The sequence below is a fragment of the Apteryx rowi genome, unplaced genomic scaffold (genome assembly GCF_003343035.1).
Source record: "Apteryx rowi isolate R43461 unplaced genomic scaffold, aptRow1 scaffold_173, whole genome shotgun sequence".
In the NCBI taxonomy this organism is placed as follows: Eukaryota; Metazoa; Chordata; class Aves; order Apterygiformes; family Apterygidae; genus Apteryx; species Apteryx rowi.
In genome coordinates, this window is record NW_020448008.1 from 1,502,432 (window position 1) to 1,525,602 (window position 23,171).

The 23,171-nt window shown below is 39.7% G+C and overlaps 1 protein-coding gene across 1 annotated transcript in view; it reads right to left on the reverse strand.

The window, feature by feature from the left end:
* The window catches only part of LOC112963681 (DNA repair protein RAD51 homolog 2-like), a 226,479-nt gene that overhangs the window by 154,616 nt on the left and 48,692 nt on the right, over positions 1 to 23,171 (reverse strand). The window contains exon 3 of the mRNA XM_026060992.1: positions 7,489 to 7,607. Coding sequence (XP_025916777.1) covers positions 7,489 to 7,607 — 119 coding nt within the window. The remainder of the gene's footprint in view (positions 1 to 7,488; positions 7,608 to 23,171) is intronic.

Sequence of the window (23,171 nt, forward strand, 5' to 3'; positions counted from 1 at the left end):
TCTCTGTATAAAGTGTCCTGTTAACAGGAGACGGCCATAAATCCAGTCCCATTTAACACAGACAGGACTACAGTGATGTTTATATTGTATAACCCTTCCCCACAAGTCCATTAGGAAGGAACCTTACTGCAGAGACATGAACAAACACACAAGTCAGAAAAGTGGCCTAGTGATATTCCAGCTCTAGATACTGGTTACTGACCCTTTTCCTCTACTTTTTATGGCATTCATCCTGTTCACATGCAACTCACTAAGTTCATATTGCTGCTTACGCTTGTATATGATCTATGGAAAGCAAAAGATTTCTGTCATCAGCGTTATCAGTCTAGAGCCTTTTCAATCAGAAGCAGCTAATAAGCTACTTATTCATGTATTTTTAAAGGATGTGGTTTGTACACATGCGTGGAAATTTGAGCACATAACAACCTTTCATGCCATCTTGATTCAAAAAATAGAAGGGATGAGGCAGAAGTCTCTGGAGTAGACTGTCTGTCCTACAAAAAAATCTTTTTTTTTAATGCAAGGGTTTGCATAATTCCAATCAGTGCTCCTTCAGTCCTTCTGTATCTTGACACTCAACAGCCAAAGGAGTGTCCTGCCTCATAAAAAGCAAGAAAAATGGACAGTCAGTTGACATGGAAAGTCATTTCACCAGTCTTTTGCTAATGGGATCTTTGATTTTGGTAAGAGTTAGAAGATGTCTATGTGCACATTAAAGCACATGGGAGAAATTCCTCAGCTAGAGACAGTCAAGCTAGTCCAGCAAGAGAAGCAGGAGAGCTACATCAGCACGGTGCTAGGTTCAGTCTTACTAGTTCAGGGCACAGCAGTGAACTAGTGCAGCTGTGCTGCTTTCAGTATCCGTGCTAGCACCAATAGCGCCATACTGCACTGGCTGAACATCCTGGTCAGGATGCTCAAAATTTGCCCCGACAAGAAATTGAAAGACAGTAAGTAATTCCAGTAAATAACAAGAGATTATTACTCACTTGTATAATCTTCTAAAGATACCACATGCATCCCACATTACTAGATCTTCAGTTATAGTTCGCCCCAACAAAGGACATTCCCAAAAAGACACTGGTTATCACACTCAGGCAGAAAGGCCGTACACACCAGGAACATTTCTTGTGGAGCACACAGGGAAGTCAAAACAGCCATGTTCAGCCATGTCACAATGTTTATGCCATTTGAAACAGCAGAAGGAAGGAGAAAACATGGAAAATAGCATGATTCTTAAAAAGATAAGAACTAAACTGATTAAGAAAAAATATTTCTTTCTTCTGTGTAGGTTTTGTAAGCAAGAATGAATTATTTTCTGTGACAAAATAAGGGTGTTTCTTTTACGTAGTTCTGCAAAACGTAAAAATTGGGTAAAATAATCTCTTCTGAGGACCTCCAAAAATTGACACATAGGCTGGGTTAATCAGATTGTAAATCTGCTCAACCTGCATTACAGTATGGTGACATTCTTCAAAAGCAATGTCCTCCATAATGCAGAACCACAAAATTTAATCTTACCTAAACCCACCCTACTTTCTTAAAACTAATCCATCTCCTTATATGACTCCATATCATCACTCTTTTTTTTGTGTGTGTGTGTGTGTGTGTGTGTGAAATCTCTGTGTTTTCATGAAACTCATTTTCCATGAGATAGGCACATTATATAACTAGCTTAGAACAGATACACAGCTATGATAGGCAACACTGTATATCACTTTCATTTTAAAACCTGACCTTCAGAAAAATGGAGGTACTACTTGTTTCCCATATCCAACTAYCTGGAATAGTTACATCTCTTTTTTTAATCACTGCTTACTGGAGCTCATTATCCCCTATCATCTGCAGATTTTCTCATACCTTAAGACTTGAAAAACAGTATTGTACTATGTACATAATCTGCCTTACTGTACTAGGTATGTGATTCATGTAGCATATACAGGCAGGTTTTTCCAACACAGATTGAAGCCACTGAATGGCACTTCATTTGTCCTAATAATTCTGCTAAAAACCCACATGCAGAGCTTTCTTCGTTTCTTGTTTTGATCTATTGAAATTTCCTTTTCTGAACCTCCCCAAATCTAGCTACACAGAGGGCAGAATGGAAGCAAGAATACCTCCTGCCTCACACCCAAAAGTGTGCAACCTTCACACACCCTCAGTCACCTTCCTTGCCCAACGTTCATTTCAGTGCTCAGTTCTCTCTGGGCTTCTGCTTGCTCCACCTTGACAAAAATTGAGAGCTAGCTTCTTCTCTGTTCCTTCCAAAGTAGGCGAAAAGCTTTCTGTCTAACATTTCTCTATACTAGTAGCCACTTCTGTCCTCATCTTGCTGGTTTGACTCCAAAACTATATTTAAGACTATGGAAAGCATCTTTTTATTTTCATTGCCTTTTCTTCTTGATCTCTATTTGCTTTAGTAAGTCACTATAACTATTACAAAGTTAATAGAAAAAAGCCCAGCTGTACTGTTTGTATTTCATTTGTATTAGGCATTGTTCCCTCCATCTCACAGTGATTTCAGTATGTGTTCTGCCAGGTTGCCTCTTTTCTCTTCCCAGTAAATATTACTATCTCACGAAAATAATTAGAACCCTTTTTAATATGAGGCTACAATCTTCCATCATGTTTGAACACTAAAAAGTTTGTTCCAAACTTCATTGCTGTACTTGCTATCCTACCGATTATTAAGGCAAAATTTAGAAAGTGGTAACCCCACATAGTGCTTACTGTATTTCTTTCTCATTCTACTTGTCTTGTTTGCAATTGCTTTATTTTCTGTGGTTTATTTGCTTCACTTTTGATTGATGAAAAACCCATCTGATATTATCTTTAAAATGGGACTAGGTAACTCATGATCCAACAGCTACAGAGTCTAGATGACAACTATTTTCAGTGTTTTACAGGGAGAGATATATCTGGTTTCACTTATATTCTGAAACCATCATAACTGCAACAACTTACATTATTTCTATTTTTAATATATTTCTCAAACATTGGTAGAGTTACAGGCAAACATCTGTGCCATTTGGAAGAGTTGCTTCACTAAAATTATAACAAATCCAGATCCAAACAAAGAATCATAGCAGTAAGCCTTAGCAAGTCACATACACCTAAACTTCACCCTCACTCTCACCCACTCTCCCAGCCCTTCCCCAGGCTGGAAAGTACCACGGTTGCTTCACAGTCACAATTTTGGAATGCTTATTCAGTGCTTATTCATATGATACTAAGCAGAGCAGCACAAAACAGCTGGTCTGTAACCAAGGACACAGCAAAAGTTATGTCTGGCATCAGTTTGCATGAGAGAAGTTTTGTAATTTTTTTTTTTTAATAATGAGTCACCACAGACTTATGGATTTGAAACACTTTACATGAAGCAGGAAAATTGCTGTATAACAACTCACCTGGCAAGGCTGTGGAAGTTCGATGCCATATCTCAATCTTAAAGGCTCTTTCTTTAAAATATCATAGGAAAACATTAATATTGTTATAAAATAACACTCTGTGCTTCTATAGCGGTTTCCATCTGAGAATTTCAGAACGCATTACAGACCTTAACACAATATTGTGAGTCTCACAAATCCCTTGGGAAGTATAAAGTAAAACAGGCCCATAGAAGTCACCATACCAGATCTGGCCAGTGTTTCACTTAATCCAGCACCCTGCCTCCAAAAGACAAGAATAAAATGGTAAATATAGCATGTCAACTTATTAAACCCTACCATGCTGGCCCCCAAAGACAGCTGAGCACACATGAAAACAGTAATCTTGGAGTCTGCTGACTCCAATTCAGGAAAGAAGGGTAATTATAAGCATAGGGGTAACTGAGGAGTCTTAGTTTCTAGTGCAGCCCAGTTGTTTTTGGACAAGGCTCAAAGAGCCTGCATGTTTATGTATGGATTTCAGGAGAACAGATGTCAAGGTTAATGACTTACACAAGTGCTTAGGGAAAACCAAATATCAGTACCATACAGCAAAAAGATAGTGACAAATTCCCTTCACAAACAAATTTGTGTGAAAAGATTACCTTTTCCGCTTTCCCCAAGCTCTTATGTCACTGTCCTGCTTTGGAACTCATGCAGCTTCAATCACACCTCAGTAGTTAAAAGACTCCTACTGTGGTCCCTGCTTGTGTGTTTTGATGGCATAATTAATTTAAATGCAGACAGGACCCCCCCCCCCCCCAGTGGCATTGCTTCTGTCCTGAAGGAAACACAAAACCAGAACGTTGGCTTCTAGAAGGGGGCAAAAGAGGAAAGTTCATCTGTTCATTGAGTAACCTGTGGTTGTCCAACCAACAAAGCAAACCTAATTCATTTTAGGGCAGGCAGGATTTCATTACTTTGCTGAATTGGCTGCTGTCTTATTAATGCTCACCAGACGTATGGAGGGTGGGGTGGGGAAAGGGATAGCTGGCTGAAAAAATAGTGGTTGGACAAACAAAATGATGGAATTTTCTCCTCAATAAAAGAAAAAAAAACTGTGTAGAAATTGTATGCTTAATTTCCCCAGATTTTCCACATACTCTTTCTGCCACCTGCTGCCCTGGCATTCCCCAGAGTTTCAGGAGTCTGGACACTGTATGGACCCTGAGCTTTCACAGAATGAATACCGCATGACTGAGAACAAGCATCTAGCAATCTAGCGCTCTGTGCTGTCCAGAAGATACCATGTTTCCAGAAAACTTTTTGCTTGAATCCTACTTAACGATTATATGCTCACTTCACATTTGAAAGAGTCCCACCCTCAGACCTCATGGCCCAGTGCTGATTTCTCTGTATACAGGGGACGATTTCCCAGTGAGGACTAGCACACAGGCTTCATTACCAGGGAAGTCAAATGGAATGGAAGATCCCTCTGACTGTCACAACCACAGCCCGGCTGCTCAGGGAGAGAGGGAAGGAAAGCAGAGCCAGGAAGACCTTCTTCAGGAGGTCAAGTGACTGAAGAAAGAAAGAATTTTCTTGTTTTTGAAAGAAAGAATTGCACTTAATGTGCAAGTCAGAATAAAACACAGCTTCTTCTCTGAGAAGTGTTGATTCTGCAGGGTTATGAGGTGTAAAAAGCAGTGAAAACTTGTTTTTGCACTACTTTTCACCCCAAGTAAAATGATTCTCAGGTAGCAAACATCAGTTTTCCAGAACAACTGTGTGACTTCAGTAACTTCCTGGAGCAGAATTTCTTTTTAAAACCAAGGCAGGATGATTTTGACTACACAGATAATCACACACATTTTAATTACAGTAATGTAAGAATTTGTGAAAGTGATTGGTGATTTGGGAATTTTTGTACCTTCAAGTTAGGCTTCCTTAAAAAGTGCTGATTTTCAAAGGTTTGATATCCAGTACTTCCTGACAGAGCCACCTTAAGATGACTGAAACGGCATCTCAAGAATTGAGGTACCTTTAACCATAATTCACTTCTGAAAGCGTGTAAAAAACAATTATAAAAGAACATTTTTGTATAAAACTATAGTAATTTAATCAATACAGTGCTACTACAAGTGTGATAATTCTAGATGCCTTACTCTACTGGAAACCACATGTCCAGCTGAAAGATTTGGATGAATTTAAGAAGAGAATTTATCAAAAAAATAAAAAGAAAAAGGAGACAGATATCAGTAACAAGAAAGTATTTACAGGATATCATCTACATATCCTATTTCATTCATGGACATCATAGATAATATCACTATTTATATCACACTTCTCTTTCAAATTACTTTGCTTTTCATAATGTATATTAAAGTTTATTTTAAGGTTGTTTTTCCTGACTACAGATTTGGTTCTTCTATTTAACTGAAATAGACTATGGCATCACATGCAAGCAAGGTGATGTACCTGATAAACTGAGCTGGAAGACTGATTAAAACTCTGTTTTTGTTACACACATGATTTACACATGATTAACACACGATGTGTTAAACTTTTTTTTTTTTTAATTAAGGAACGTAAAGGCTGAAAAAACACTTTATACACCTGTGACCTACTAATTCTCAAACAAAACCAGGGAAAACTAGACTTCATATCTGAATATTCTTTAGGGAAACTGCTCCCTCTTTCCACCAACACAGGAACATTCTTAATCCTTTTTAGCTGACTTTGTGTATCATGAAGTAGCATATAGCCCAGTTTCTGCCCTTCTCCCTTTTGCCAAATCCACCTCCCACATACATCCAAAGTGATCCAGGAAATTTGTGAACAGCTTTGCATTTTGCACTCATATGCAGAAGGGCAGAGCTCCTTACAGTCCAGATCAAGAAGCAGCACAGGGAGAACTTAAAAGAGCAGCAACAGTGAGAGTGTGCTTCTATTTGAATGTGCTCACTCATTCAATGCAAGTTAAGAAAACCCTTTTTCTAACCACCTTTGACACACTTAACCTGTTATCTGAGAAGCCAGAGGACTACTCCTGCTTCACAACACACACTACTCTGGGAATAGAAGTGCCAGGGGTATAACTTTACTTCTAATGAGCAGAATAAAACAGAATGGCTTCCTCTTCTCTGGCTCGAAGGCCTCTGCAAGCTTGTGAGAAACCTTGCTCTGTGTCAGAAAAGCCAGGAGCTTTGTTGTGAAGGCATGTGGGTAGTAATGCTGAGGAGTAAGATGGTGCAAGTTTTGCAAAGCAATTTTTCTGACAGCACTCTACTTTAAGCGGCAGAAAATCAGTAACATTAATACTGAGGGTCAGAGCCTTTGGAAAGAGTTACATCAGTACAAAAACAGAATAGACAAAGCCAAAAGAGATTACAACCACAGATATCCCAAGGGACAAATGAAATCATGGGTTATGATGTTTTTAAAAACAAAAAAAAAGTTCTTCTCTTCAATCAAAAACCCAAATGTCCTGCCTCCTAATTTTTCACATTTTTTTTAAATTAAGAGATGAGGATTGCAGGCAAAAACACTACTTTCATCTAAAACTATGGAGTCTCTCAGGGAAAAGGCTAAGCTTTCTCCTTTTTGCAGACATGCTTCTGTAAAATTGTTACCATATTTACTGCTCAAAGTTAAGCTTGCTGACGCAAGCAGCGAGCTTCCACTTGCAGCTGCAGAAGATAGAGTGCTCCCTATCCTAACAGTCATAGCAGAAATTTGGCACAGAAGTGTGAAAAAGATGACAGCAAAACAACCATGGCACAGAAAGGCCTGAGCAGGAAAGCACCTTAAGGATTACCTCCATCTCCACAACATGAAATGCACCGAAAGCTCAAGAAACTTGTGTGTGACCATGCCAACATATACCAGGTCCCGTTACTCAGAGAAGCCCATACTGACACAGGGAGTCAAAGCAGTTAAGGACTGGCCATCCCTGAAAAGCAGAGGATGCTGACTGCCCCCCAGCTCAAATAAGCAACTGGCCTGAGAATGCCAGCCTTCTCAACACACACYGCATAACCAGAACACTTAAAGGACACAGCCCATCTGACAGAGCACTGTTTGTGCAGCTCAATTTAAATTCTCTTTGTTGTTAACTTCTCACCTGTCTTGTYGGCAAGTCATGATACTGTAGTATGAGCCTGGTGTTGACGCTGTGACTCCATGTATTCCCAAGTGCTGCTGTCACACTACCGGATTCCCTCTTCCCGCCTCCAGAAGCTCCTGAGGGTAGAAATGAAAGGAATTGTGTCAGGACTGCACCATAGACATGGGTTTGGCAGGGAACCTCTGATCAGTCATCTCAGATCATTCCTTAAGCCAGGTCACCATAGTTTGTATTTAATGGATGATGCAACTGCATGAATTTCCTGCCTTCCTGATTTACCTATAGAACTACAGTGTGAGTCCTTCTCTGTCTCACTCTGATACACAGTTAAAATGCCAAGGATTAAGGATATGCTGCAAAGCAGTATCTACCTTCTTGAAGAGATCAATACATTTTCCTAAATATCTGGAGGCACACACCATTCATGGGGGATACTTCTCTTGCCCTCTTTAAACATACTCCTTCCATATAAACCAGCTTTCTATGGGTCCAAAGGACAGGGCAGCAGGCCAGCAGATAGACAGTGTTTAAAGAAATAATGAGAAAGGAAGTTATAGGAGCACAGCATGGTGCCTTGATGCCATGATCTAAAAACTAAAATGCTGTTTCATGCTGGCAGACATCTCACACATTTTCTAAAATTTCTGAAGAAGGGATGAAAACAGCCTCTTACATATAAATACCATTTTAGTGTCTCTCAATCATATGAACTTTATATAACCATGACGGAAAATGTACTTTGCTGTGATCAGCAATGATAACACAAGAAGAGGTGTTTCCAGTAACACAGCATGACCAAGCTTGCTAAACTGCCATTTCACCTGATTTCTCTAGCAGCAGCATATATATATATATGTATGTAGGTAGGTAGGTAGGTAGGTATATGTGTATATACAAACATACAGGCAGGTAGAAGCTCAAGACCTTCATCTTTGCTTACACCACAAGTACTGTGCAAGATAGACAGATAGGCAGTTGACTTGTTTTATTCCAAGAAACGCTTTAAGAACAGAATAAGTCAGACAAATCAAAKAAATTTAGAAACAAAACCCAAACTGATCATGTGTAAGTTGAAAATTGAACTGTTTGAGACAGTCAGTCCAAAATGTTAAAAAGCTAGAGAGTTGGCCTGAAGTTGAATGAGAGAAAGTTAAACTGAAAGTCAGGAAACTTCCTGTCATCTGTCAGGCAACAGAATTGCTTCCCCAGGACAGTCATGAAATTCCTGTCAACTGAGTCAATTAAAATTGGATTTGACAAGACCCTGAGAAAACACAGTGGGAAAGAATACTAAAGTGGAAAAAAGTAGATTACATAGAACGATAGCTCTTTCATTCTTTAACTTCTGCACTCTCATAAGCAAATAGTCAAGACCTCCTTTGGAAAAGTGCAGCCAGTCACAAAGCCGAAAGAACTATTTCACCTTGCTATGAGAAAGCTGACGTTTCAAATTGCAAACATAGACTGGAAAAGATAAAAGGGTATTGCACTTACTCTGCAAGACAATTTTCAGAGCTGTCTTATATTTCTGACAAAATGATCAGTGGTGCAACAGTTAATGTTGACACTTAAATTGTAAGTACCACATTTTGGAAGCAACTCATCTCGTGCCCCAGCTGAGCTACTGGGAGATTCAAGTTTATAACCCTTCATTGCTTGTACATTTGCAAGGTTGTGGGGTTTTTTACTTTTTTTAAATAACTATGCAGAGGAGAAACAGTGGCAAGGATATTGTATTAGACTGCATGAGACAAAGGAGAGCAGCAGACTTCAGAGCAGGGCCTGGAAGTAGTTCTAGTGCACTAAAGGACTCATCTGAAGACCTTGAAAAACCCCATCACAGTAATTTAACGTCCTCTTGCCATCTACTGGATTTGGATGAGGTTTTTAACTGTTCAAGGTCCACAAAAGAAATTTACGAAGCATTTGGTTCAAGCTAATAGTTTGATAGGAGTCTTGTCTCAGTACTTGTCTGGATTAATTCCCACATCATGGCAACTCACTGTGATCTGCAGAATACCCACTTTTCCAGAACAAAATCTGTTCTAGTTTGAAGATAGTCTACAACTGTGCTATGCAGCAAGGACAGTTGCTTTTCTTTGCTCATAATTAGGGGATTAATACGCTGATAAGCAAACTTCTACCTGGATAACTAACTCCAGAAGCACCAAACTGGAAGTTTCAGTATCAGGAACGCTATTCTGTTGATTAGTCTAACCAACCTGTGTTGGGAATGCAGATGTGCTGACAGTAATAGTTCTTTTCATCTGCCTTTGCAATTTAGCTTGCAAACTGGAGGAGAGATTGAGTTCAAGTGTTTCAAGTGTTAAACCAGGATGCTGGGAAGTCTGTACTCCATTTCCCATTCTGTCACAACCCTTACAATAACTTAAACCAAGTTACTTAAGTTCATTACATTCATTCTGGAAAAAGCTTACAGCACAAAAGTAAAATGTTATTACTGTACAAACAGGCTGAGAGAGAATAATAGAAAGAGAAGCAGCTTTAAAGTTTTGCAATCTTCGCTTTGTCATGTGGAATAAGCTCAAAGTCTCTCCTATAGTCTATCTTGTTCTTTTTTTCCACCTGCTAGAAATGGGTAGGAATCATGAAATTCAGGTGAGGCAGGTAAATGTGAGTTCTGGTATGTATGGAAGCATTCAACTCACAGGTTATATAATTGCATTCATGTTGGCAGTGGGAAGGCACCGCTCCACACCACTTGGAAGTGATTCGCCCACCAGTTTGGGACCCTCTGACTACAGACAAAAGCCCAGACATTCCAAAAGTAGCTTATTGTTGGCTTACAACAGCTGCAAAATTCATATCCAAACTTCCCTGAAATTCTCTTTCTCTGCTATTAGCTAACAGAAAGAGTAAGATCATGCTGTTGCAATGCTCAGTGGGGCATTTAAGAGGTTAAATGTCTAGAGCCTGGTGATAAAAATGAGATATCACTCCATAATAATTCCTAATTCTGCATTCCTTGCAGGCCTAAAACCTGTACCGAAGTGAACAGAAGCACTAGAGGCATAAGGTTTGTGGCAAAACAAGCAAGCTAATTGCTGTAGATTTATTTTATTTTATTATAAAGGAGAAAGCCTACTGTACCATTCTGTGTCAGCCCCTGTCTGAAGAGGGCTGTTTGTGTGACCCACTTTCAGGCAAATCCTCTTCTATGAAGTTATTCAAATTTATGACTCTGGTGCAAAGTGGTTAGAAAGCCTGGAGCAAATTTGCAGTGAAGACTTTTTACAGGGTAGAAAGGAATGTCTCACAGGAAAGGTTTCCATTTTATAAGGGATCCTCCTGCAATCTGATGCATTAGGCAGACAGAGAAGTAAAGCAACAAGAAGTGAACTGAACTGAGGGGGAAGGAGCGCCAGCTTTGCAGAGAAGTTCAAGGACAATGACAACACATGCTTCACTCCTTCTCCTCGCTCCAAACACAAAAAGATAGTAAATGTCTCAGGGGAAGAAGAAAGGAAGGAAGAAGGGAGGATATGTTAAAATGGATTTATGTTCAAACATGCCCTTAAAAAAACCCAAATTAGTTTTTCTGTTATTTCAAATACTACTTAGTCGTTAGTGAACTGGACAAAGGAAGGGGATAAATAATACTGTTCAAAACAGAGCGATATTTTTCTGCATGCTTTGCCTCCTTCTTCCGACCTTCATATTTTCATATTTAGAGATGGGAGTATCAGACCAACCTTGGCCCACAGGGAACACCAGACAGGCTCATAAGGGACTTCTGTATCTGCTCAGAGGTCCCCAACCTGTCCCCCCAACAGCTTCAGAGTGGTATGGAGTGACAGCTCTCAACTGCTACATGAAGGTGCTTATCTGTGCTGGTGGGTGAACACTTCTACAAAGCCAGCTATGGGCAATCAACTGCCAGGCAGCAGTTCCTGTCTCTCAGCCTCTTCAGTGCATAGCTCGTGTGCCAACTAGCACTGGCGTTTATCACTTCTGCCCTGGACATGGGCAAGGTAGGGAGCACAGGGCATAGGGAGAGGAAGAAACAGGGCTGACAGACAGACGGGGGAAAGGTGACAGATCCCGGTTTGTGCATGGATGATGAAGGGGGCACCAGTATGTGGAAAAGGGGATGGGAAGCAGAGGCACAGGGATGGGATCCTCATGTGGGGAGGTGAAGGTGCAAGCTAGAAGGGATGGAGAAAACCTCTAAACAACCCCCTGCTTTCAGATCCAACTCAAGTAAAATGAACCAGTGATTACAATTCATCTAAACACCCTTTCCTTCCCCACACAAAAAGAACTAGCACTAAATTGATCWTCAAAGGGCACCTGCTGCCAGGAAGGCAGATGGAGGACCGGCTTCTCCTCTAACCTGGCTTCTGCAGGGCAACAGTAGAGACCCTAGTGGAGCCTGTAGCTGTTGTGAAACGCAGGCAGAAAGAAGGAACCGGCTGTTTCACTCTCGTTGAACAGCCGTCACAAGTGAAAATAAAGCTTCCTGCGGTCAGAGTCAAACTCCAAGTAAATGACTCTCTGCAACCAGGGGAGAAATAAACCAAGGAAGAAAGGGTGGTTTTTCAGCCGAGGTCCACAGCGCTGCTGTCAAACAGATGAGGCACACACAGGGCTCCTCTGCCCTGAAAAGAGGTGGCTGCGGAAGTGGCCAACAACACTTTGCCCTACTTACACAAGGCCTAGTAACACATTTGATTCGTTTCCCCAGTCAGTGCAATTAAGATGAACGCTCCACAAGTAATCTTCCTTATGTTAGCAGGACGGGGAAAGTAGGTTTATTCCACCATCCCATTTTTCAGTAGAGGCAGCAGTAGGATTAAAGCTGTTCAGCTCCACACTGAGTTTATTCCATTACATTTGGCTCCAGAGAATTATAGGTACAGATGTGGTCTTCAAGACTTTCTCTCCTTCTATGGAGAAGGAGGTGCCATATTTGCTTTAAACATTACTCCCTCAGGTAACCAAGCCCCGACTGCTGCAAGTATGATTGAAGGGGATTTATTCATAAAGAAACTTCAGGTTCATTAGTGTCTCATCCTGTGGAAATTAGAGTAACTAGACCCAGTGTTCTGAACCAAAAACACTAAACTTCGTGAAACATTTTTAAAAGAAAAGAGTCCTTGCAGGTAGGATGTGATTATATTCTTGATTTTAAAAAAGAAATCTGCTCCTTGTTGGTATAACTGCACAGAGCAGTGAGTTCCTCCCTTTCCACATTTTCATATAGCTTTTTGTCTTTCCAGATAAGAGAGTCCTGGCCTGACAGGTTCATCCCCACCACTGGGCCCCTTTGCAATCTCTATCAATTCAGCAAGTCAAAAATCTTTCTCCCTCAAATGTAAAAAGGGATTGATACACAATATCACAGTGAAATAGCAAGAAAGAGAGGCTGCCGGTCCCCTAATCTTTCAAATCTTAACAATATCAAATCATCTTGACAACAGCGTATTTATCAAAAAGAAGAAAAAAACCCTCCAAAAGTACAGAGAAAATATTTATAAAGAATTAGCCTAGGGAGCTCAACAAAAATAGTACACCATGCAGTAAGGAGGAAAGTACTTTCCCTAGTGTAGCTGGGGACTGTGTAGCTTTTCTTACACAGGAGTTTTCTTACACAGGAGTTCTGGTTCACTGGTAGAGCACATAAAAACYACTGCTTTTCACCTGCATTGCGCTCAGTGTGAATTTTTGGCGCAGATCTCTAACAATGACACCCAAATTAAAAAAAATAATAAAAAAACCCAGCAACCTCCAATCTATTTTTTCCATCTTCACCTACTCAGAAAACTACAAGCCTAAATATAACTAATAGTGGAAAAACCCGTCACAGTAAAAATCAACCCACAGGACACTCACCTATGAAGTAACTAACCACGGTGCCCTTCAACTCCTGCTCACTCTCTTCTGCCATTTTCAGCCCTGCTCCACAGCGTGTTCTTTAGCCTCAAGGTAATTCTCATTTTCTTACCAYACAGTGATGGCAGTCTCACTCTCTGTACTGGGCAGCCACGGTACATCCCAAACTCTTCCTGTCATATACTCTCTATCCTTGGCACACAGAATACTAAGAAACAATGAGTGAGGACGATAAAAACCAAGTTCTTTAAAAGAAAGTCATGGCCCTAGCAGTAGACAGCTACTCAGACCACCAGTTAGTATCACCTGCCTAGGACAAAGCACAGAACAGATCATCATAAAGTATTTCTACATACCTAAGGAATCACCAAACACAAATTACTTATTTATATGAACTGACACTAGAGCAAATGATGTTCCCCATTCCAACTGTACAGTTTTATTTTGGTTAATGTTTTATGCAGGCATGTCAACAGCAGAGTCCAGTTCAGTTTAGGAGAAAAAAAACCCTTGCTTGCTAGAGTACAGTATTTCCTTTGTACAGTCTTTTATTACTTAGGCCATGTGGCAGGAAAACCAATGGTTGCTGTAAGAAATCAAGCTTCACCACAAAAGCAGCCACGTAAAAATTGTAACTTCTAAAATGCTTATTCTCCTTGCTTTATTAAGAGCGGGAATCTGGCAAGTTTATTCCCAAATATCCCCTCATTCTAAATGTGTGCAAAAACATATTATTCCAGATTACTTCAAGTTTTAATTAAAAAAAGTAAAAATATTTTAGCTGGAAGCTGAAATTGTTTAGTTATTAATGGTGAGTAATTTAGTTTTCCTTTCTCTTTCTTTTACTCTCTTTTACTCTCTAGTATAGTCACTAGTACATACTTAGCAAACGACGTAATTTAGTATAACCCCATATTTTCAGTTAAAAATTAGTTTCAATGCAAATTTTTTGAGCAACCCTAGTTAATAGGTATGTTACTCCTGCAGAAGTGAAAGCCAAATGGAGATTACACTGAAGAGACTGTTCTTAGTCATTCATCATCAAGAGACATAAAATCGCCACTTGGACTCCAGCTGCAAAGTTCTTATGGAGAGACAGCAGTGTATGTGACAGAATGAACCCACTTCTAATTTTGGACAYCACAGTTTATCTACCTCATATTCCCCAAACAGGCGAGTTTTCACACTTTTTTGTATATCATTATATTTCTGCACATCTGGGTACACATTCTGGGCACTGTTGCAGTGTTCATCTGATATCACACCAAGAATAAGGTCCTTTCTGCTGTCTTTTTACAGCCATTCATTATTTATATTGTGACAACTAGTTAGAGTTCTCAACTGCAATATGCAAAACACTATACACACACAGAACAACAAAACTGCTCCTGACCTAAAGGCCCTCTTTTCCTGAGAACTGCTGTTTAAGTCTGTCACCTTCTGCAGATTATTCCCCACCTACAAGGAATCTCCCATAAGGAATGAGGGGAAATAAATCAAAATAAGGACAGACCAGCAAAACTGTTTATAAATAAGGTCTTTCAGTATTCTCCATGAAACATTAGAAGCTTTTTCAAAAGAACAGTATTAACCATTATTCGATTCTGAAAAATCAGCTGGGACTTCTATCTGTCTAGGTCAAGACATAGAAAGGGTCCTCCAAAGAACTGGACAGACGCTTTTTTTCTTTATAATCTCATACCCTTGGTGCTGATCAGCACACCCACTGTTATCAGCGTGTTTTGCACTGGAGGATCTCCTTCCCCGGCACTGGTGGAATCATGTTGATTCTGTTTTATTTTGAGAGTTATCAGAGAGAGAAGCAAACACATACTAGTACTGAGACTCCTGTCTGCTGACCTAAAAAAGAAATAGACATTAAGAAATGAGAAAATCCAGCTGGTCTGATTTCTTGCCAGACAATCTACCAGCCATGAACAAAATGGTCACGTCTCAGGAGATTTGTGGAGGTGGGAAGACAGCTGGTGGTTTACAGCACCTGAAACAGGGCCCAAAACAGAGAATTGCGGAGTCAAGATCCTTGGGAACTGATACTTTCTTTTCACCAGCGTAGATCTTTTGCTCCTGTGGTCTGGCAATAAACCCTAAACTGAGCAGTTTCCAGCACTCTAGTGTTCCTGCAGTTCTAATGGAAACAAGTGTAATCAGGGGTGCTTTGGTGTGAGGGATGGAGAAGACCAAGCACAAGACTGGTTGTAAATCAATTCCTTCCTGTAACCAGGGTTAAACTCTTCACCCTACAGCTCACTCTCCTTCCTTTTCTAATGACAAAATTTGAGAAATTCTTTCTCTAAAATCTAAACTTGCGTTAATTTACTCTCTTCTCAGAATCCACTGCTATGCCCCACACTGCTCACCACTAAAACTTCAAGCAACTTCTTCCCTCTAACCTCTCCTATGCAGTCACTTCTTCCTGTCTCTCCAAGACTTGGAAATAAAATCCCAAAGCATTGACCTAAGGAAAAAAGAACAGATCTGGAATTTTGCCTTGCCTGCACATATAAAGGATGCATAGGCTGAAAAACAAAGCTTGCCCAATCATGGCATCTGGTATTGCTAGGGCCCTGTGAACCAGAAAATGCTTTTAATTATCACCTCACCAATCATGCTACAAGTAATTGCTGTATTTTTTTTGTTAAGGTCCCTCAGGGAATTAAACAGATCATGATATTAATCAGAATGCATGTAGGAGGGAGGAGGCAGAGTGCTAGAATTACATGTGTGTAGGTCCCTTAAGGCTTGAATAAAGAAGTGAGATTTAGAATCATGCTGTCAAAGCAACTGAAGCCTTGCATGCGGCAAGCCTCAGCCCTCTGACCTACGCAGCCATGGCATTAGAGTATCTGATTTTCCCAGGATGGCTAATCTCAGCTGCTAAACTTCATCAGTCTCTGCTAGTGTTTACCCATCATCTGGATTTGCCACTTCCGAACTTTCAAGGCTAGAACCAAATGAGCCAGCTGTTACACTCCTCCCTGACAAGGACAAAAAAAGAGCAGTCTGAAGCCTGGAAGGCTAAATGGCTATCATCCCAGAAAGGCAGAACAAAAACTAATACATCTGGGGGGAGGAGAGGGAGGAGTAATTTTGAAACTGCAGTGAGTTTCAGAGTGCAGCGCTCTGCTCCATGGTCATGTTCGGATGCTGTGGTCTGAGACGGACTATGTTCCCATATTCTATAATTTTTCATGAAATACGTTCTGGTAAAGAAACAGTGTCTTGGCAGCTTAGCTCTCTTACCACAAAATTGACACAGCGCAGACAAAAGCAGCAGTAGTACAGGCAAGTTAGGAGCCAATCTGTAAATGAACCTTAAATTACATTTGAGAGTCGGGGCAGGGAACGGTGAAAGGAGTGGAAAGGAGAGAGTCAAGTTTCTATCGCACATTGAGTTCTCCATCAAAGTGGCCAATAAAAGGACCAATTAGTGCTAACATGCTGCGGGTGTTTCTGACATGGCTGTCCGTTTCCTGGGGAGTAGGCTGATGGGATGTCTACATGGTAGATGGGAAAGGACTGTAGATGTATGTAAGTTAGTTTCAAATGAGCACTAAGCTCTGCCTGAGCAAATATATCCTGCTAAGAAGCCACAGAGAACTTTGTGCTGCTACAGCCAGATCACTGCCAGTGCTTGCGTTGCTCAATTAACACTAGCACTAGCACTGCCTTTCAGCCTATGCTGCACTGAACCCTTCCTCAATTTATTCAGTGTAGGCTAAAAATCATTAACAAATAACAATTTTTGATCACAGTCTAGTTTCCTGGATTTGAACTGGTGAATTAAGTTATCTCTCCTTTTTATTCCTAACTACAAGAGTATTTCAGTACTGGTCCTCTTTCAAAATTATTTTCAAATCTCAGTGAGTGACTATTTTTTGATACAGAGGTTTGAAAAACGAAATCATTAAGAATCGGGGGGTGGTACTGGCAACTAGGGCTATGTTTAACAGGCAGTCTTAAATTGTACTTACAAGTTGAGATTTTTTGTGTGCAAACTACCCAAACTGCTTTAATTTGCATTATGATCTTAGTCATTCTTTGAAAATTTAGCCTTCAGTGTTCTTCACACTGTTCACATAGCTAACAGTTAAAGCAATTCCCTCTAGGTGTAAATAAAAACAACAATCATAGAACTGTAATGTTTGGATCATGAGCCAAAGTTTTCAAAAATAAATTTCAGGATGAAACAATTCTCTTTCAGCCTGTGACATGGAAACAGAGGTCAGCCAAATATTTTGGGGCTAGAAATGACTGTTTGCAAATTACAGTTGTTCACATCTGGAGTTCAGATTTGGCAAAACTCTTAATACTACCCATCACAAAAACTAAACTGAAAGAATGTTTTGGATGCCTGATTAGGAACATAAAAGTTAGGAAACATTAAATGTAAAATGGCATGTGTGACTAACTCTATCAAACAAATGCAGAATGAGGCACTTCAATATTTGCTCACGAACATTAACATCAGTGTTAACTGTCGCATTCCTCAACTTGTGAGTATTTAATCACAAGTCTGTATTAGCCAATATAGCTCTTATTTGCTGCATCTACTTCTCAGTGCAGAGTGGCCTGTAAAGCAAGCTGAAGGCTGAGATAGCTGCCCATCCGCTTTGCTTCTCAGAATAAGTGCCTTCTGGGCTGGCCCAGGGGACATCTGACACACATACCTAGCAGATACTGCCGAGTGCTTCAAGTACCTTCAGGACATGCACTAACACTACACTTTCACAATTTTTTTTTAATTGCACAGCAGATTTACCCATATATAACATGCCTTTCTTCTCAATACAAGATAAATGACAAAATATTTTAATACATGCACAGACCACAGTGGCTCACTGTTCAAAACTGACTCATTTACAAAGCTGAAATTGCATATATGTGTATGTACATATATATACACACACACAGGGCATATAACATGGAAGATGTTAAAATGAACAAGGATTAAAGGGGTCTGGATTCACTGTCTGACTCTGACACAGACTTTCCAGGAGATTCTGAGCAAGTCGATTAACCTCTGTGTCACAGTTCCCTCATGCTGGACCTGAGGTGGTATATTCTTTTTTCCTCATCTCATTCTCAAAAAGGAATGACTCACTTTATCGCAAACTAACTAAATAAATTCAACTTTGGACAACAACCAAGACTGGAAAATTTCATTCTGATAAGCTTCTCTGACTGAACACAGAGGGTTAGAATGGAAACATTTATACATCCTTAACCATAGAGGTTCCTTCCGTTCCTGCTATAATGCAAAATATTACAAGATGTGCCAAGTTTTCGCTATAGTCTGCATCAGGCACCAACAGGACACAGAACTGCTCTGTGGAGAATAATACATAAATCCAAAATGATCTTCTGACTGCATGACTCTTCTCTCCTGAGATGTATTACATTTTTTTAAAGTCAGTGAAAAATAAAAAATTGCAAAATATCACTTTTAATCCTTGGACTACAAAATGGTTGAATCCCCTAGAGGCCAGTCAGGGCCAAGAAACAACTTTTTTTTTCTCTCCATTTTCCCAGATAGAAAGTGGGGGGAGGAAAGGCAAGGGGAAGGGGAGAGAGCAAAGAGTGGTTGGTTTCAAATAGCAACATTGTCCAAAAGGGTGAAAGGGAACAGATGGCCGTGGAGAATGCAGCCTCAAAGCTCTAAAGAAAAGGGCTATTTTGACAGATCTTGCTGTTTCCTATTCAAGCATGAACACTCTGGCATGGAGAGTTAAGACGATACAAGGAACAACCTCTGTTCCCAGCAACTGACTATGGGCAACGGGCCTCTGAAGCTCTCTGAGAAAAACAACATGAGACAGACAGACAAACAGATATGGCAGCAAGSCCAGATCTCAGCCACCAGGAAAGAAGAAGAAAAAAAGACTCAGGCTAGAAACAGCTGCCTTTTCCTGGCTCCAGTGCAGAGCATTAGAAAGAGCCTGTCCAGCCTTTCCCATCTTCCTTTTCAGTGCAATGTCTTGAAGGGGTCACCCTCAAGCTGTTGGTCTTTGCCCTGAGGGGAGGTGAAAAAGAGGACAGATCAGAACTTGTCTAGCTCAATGAAACCTGTTTCCTTTAATCACAAAGACCTCCCTCCGGCTAAGAGGAACTTTAAATGTTAAAAAAAAAACAAAACATAATTAATTCTAGATTTTTGCATGCAAAAAGGTTGAGAAACTTAAAGTTGTGGCTCCCACAGTATGTGTAATTTGTTTGCATAATATGCAGCAGCAAGCCATTATATATGAGGGCAGAGAGAATTGTACTCGCTGTGGGAAACACAGCTAATGTATGTCCTGACTTTTTCTATCATTCTTAATCAAGAGAATACCCCAACAGTTGTTTTATTCACTGATTCTGTGCATGCAGTATCAGATACAGATTTGAGTTTTGAAGGTCAGCTTCACATCCATACCCAAAATTTAGAGAGACCTAAGCCATAAATTTTAACCAGACTTCACTATTTCCAAAGTCTAAAATGAGAAGGGCAAGTCTGAGTTGCCTTCTAATTCATATAATATCTTCATTTTTTAGAGCAGAGTTTTCCAGCCTACACTTGCCTACGGGCAAAAACACTGAGCAATTCTTCTGTTGCATTTTAACCTGGACCAGAGCAATGGATGTTTCATGCAGCAGTTAGAGTGAGGAAAAGAGAGGGCAACCGGTATAAATATTAACTAACATCTTCACAGTTCTTCCCTGAGGCAGGGAAGTAGCTATCATCCCAATTTTAATATCCTTCTTTTTAAAAATCATTGAAGGAAAAAGATAATACAGAATTGTGGGTCCTCACATGCCAGAACTCAGAACGAAGGAATGCAAATGCTACATACTGATCCTATCTGTTCCTTTGTTCCCTCGTCTGTGAAACAGCATTTGTAATACTTAGGCGATAAAGAATAAACATGTGGAAAAACAGACACCAGCAACAAATCACCTTGAAATCCTCATGCTTTAAGGGAATCCAAATCATTATTAAAATCTTGATTTTCTACAACATGTAAATTGGGGTTTTTTTGTTGTCACAAAGGATAGTCAGTATAGTCATTATTAATTGTAACGGTTAATTTGTAACTAGATAGATATGATCTGACTATTAGAAGTAGTCAAACAATAAATAAAATACCTTATTTAGGCTAAATCAGATAAAATACATTTCTTTCCTTCTTAATTGTGAGCTTCCTGAGAACGAAAAACTGCTTCAGGCTATGCTTATTAAGGGAATCTCAAATGTGGATTATTGGGTAAGTATTAATGAGCATTTAACTTGTTGATTTGCTTTTCTTCCCTATGTTTCCTCGAATAATGTAAACCTTGTATAATTATCCAGTAGTTTTCATTCTGCTTTACTTTTATTGTACGTGTCCTTCTGTTCTCTGCCGCTGTCAATGTAATGAACAGTGTTCACAAATTGATTCTGTCTTTCACACTTCAGGACAGGTGGTTCCCCAGGATATTCCCACACATTCCAAATATTTCTAAGTGTTCCACATCTGTTGTCTAAAACATTTTTAGTTCTCTGCAAGAACAGTAGGGGACGAAAACAAAAAGTTATACATAATATATAACTGATCTCTTATGCCACACAGGAGCCCTCTGTCATTTCAACAAGATGATAAATTTCAGAAAAGAGCATAACTTTCATCTGTTATACTGTATAGCTATTAAAAATTCTTGAAGAGAAGATAACATGAGAATTAACTTACAACAGTTGTAATAGCATAGATGACAAACCTGTGTGAGCTTGTTTTGTTTTGCTTTCTACAGTGTCTGCTGATCTGTGGGAATTTTAGAAATTTAAATATTAAGGTGATTTACACATTTTTTTCTGGAAATCACTGCATCTGTTAAAAAAAACAAACAAATCAAAAAACCACCCCCAATGTAGATATACACAATCTGAGTGCAATTTTTAAAAGTGCTCTGCTTTGATCCACAGCGGCTAGGGGAACACTGAATGCTTTCGATTTTTTTTCCCCCCCTAGTTTTCCCCTAAATCGAACCTGATCAGATATACTTTAAAAACATATGACTACAAGTAATTCTTCTGACCAATGAAACAGAGACACTGTTCAGGATCTGAGACCAGGAAATTAAAAGTACTAAGTGCATCTCAACTACTAAGCTGCTATTAGGAGGCAGAATGTGACTACCTAAGCTGCAACTGGATAGGTGGTGGGGCTTAACACTTCTGCTCTTATCCAAAGCGTTCTGAGATGACAGTAACTACAAGCAGTTGGGAGCTTGGTTTGCATCTCACTAAAGAAGGCTGCGTGTATGCAGCACTTGAGYGCTGGGGCACTGGCTTGTTACAGACTGTGACAGGAGACTGTCCCCTACTGCATGACCAATGTCATTTCCAGCAACATAATGGAATTCCTTCAAGTACTTTGCCAGCATGACAATACACGTGAGCTATGAGAGCTAACATCTAATCTTTTTTTTTTTTTTTAAATAATGTAGAAGAAACCTTCTACTATGAGCTACATAGAAATGTTATATGGTATACAAGATCTCTGGGAGACAGACCCAAGTCTACGCCTCTGGGAAACTGATGCTACTGTGCAACTGTGCTCAAACAAAACACTACCAGAACATGCAGCAAATTTCTTGGTACTTCCCACAATGCCAGGACTGAGAGAAAGAAACTTAAGCATTTTAAGAAACTCAGCTGAATTAATTTTGGAAGACAACTACCTCTGTCCAGCCATAAAACAATGCTGACTGCAAGGTATAGCATCTCATCAGTGCATAATACGACATGATGCTGGATATCAACGCACACATAGACATCTTCACCGAAAACAGAATTGGATATTCCACAGGAAGTGGAGCAGACCAGCAGAGAGAAGGTTTTTAGCTTTCTTTTCGAYAGAGAAAAACTTGTTCCTCTTACTACAAATTCCAGGAGGCCTCTGAGTCCCTAGTACCATAGTGAGAAGTGGAAAGACTAGAGAGGAAATAGTGACAAACACGCTTAGATGCTTCAGTAAGTGCAACAGCATGAGCCTGAGACAAGATTTGTGTGAGTTTTACTTGACTTGCAAATCCTAAGTTTCTAAAAATAATTTTGATGCATAGACGTCAACATGCTCAACTCTGAAACATGAAGCTGAAAATGTCACTGAAGAGTTAGAACAAAAGTTTCTTGAAATTACGTATGAAGATTCCTTCTTCATATTTTGTTCTGAAAAGAATTTCAACAGCCAGGATAATTTTAAAAGAAAACTCAACATCTTCAAAGGAACTTGTACAGTGGATTTCAATGAAATTCCTGCTGGCAATACACTGTACTTGTGAATACACTTTCTAAACTTTTGAACTATACTGAATTCTTCTAAAGAAAAAAAAAAAGTCAAGTAAAGGTTACTATATTTTCATGAGTATTGCAGGAGAGAAAAGATCCTTTTGGCTCTTGTTCTTTCCAGAACCCAGAAAGGCTTATATAATATTCCAGTTTGCACATACAACATAAATGTATCAATGGATGACTTTAAACAAACAGAAAAGCTTCAGAGGAAAATGTTAGCCATTCAAACTGCCCTATTTTCTCTGAAGCCCGCACAGAATGCTGCACTGCAAATGCTTCAGACAGTCTGTCTAAGGAACACTTRGGCAAAAAGCACTTGTATGCAATTATGTGATTACTGTAAACAAAGGATATTCTATAACAAACAGAGCAGTGCTTCACAGGTGAATTCAAGCTGGCTTCACAGCAGGGTGAATTAGCCTGGCAGAAAGCTGTGCTAACATGGATAAATCATTTTTGATACCAGAGAGATCAGTTGGGTAGCCTCACAAAGTTAGAC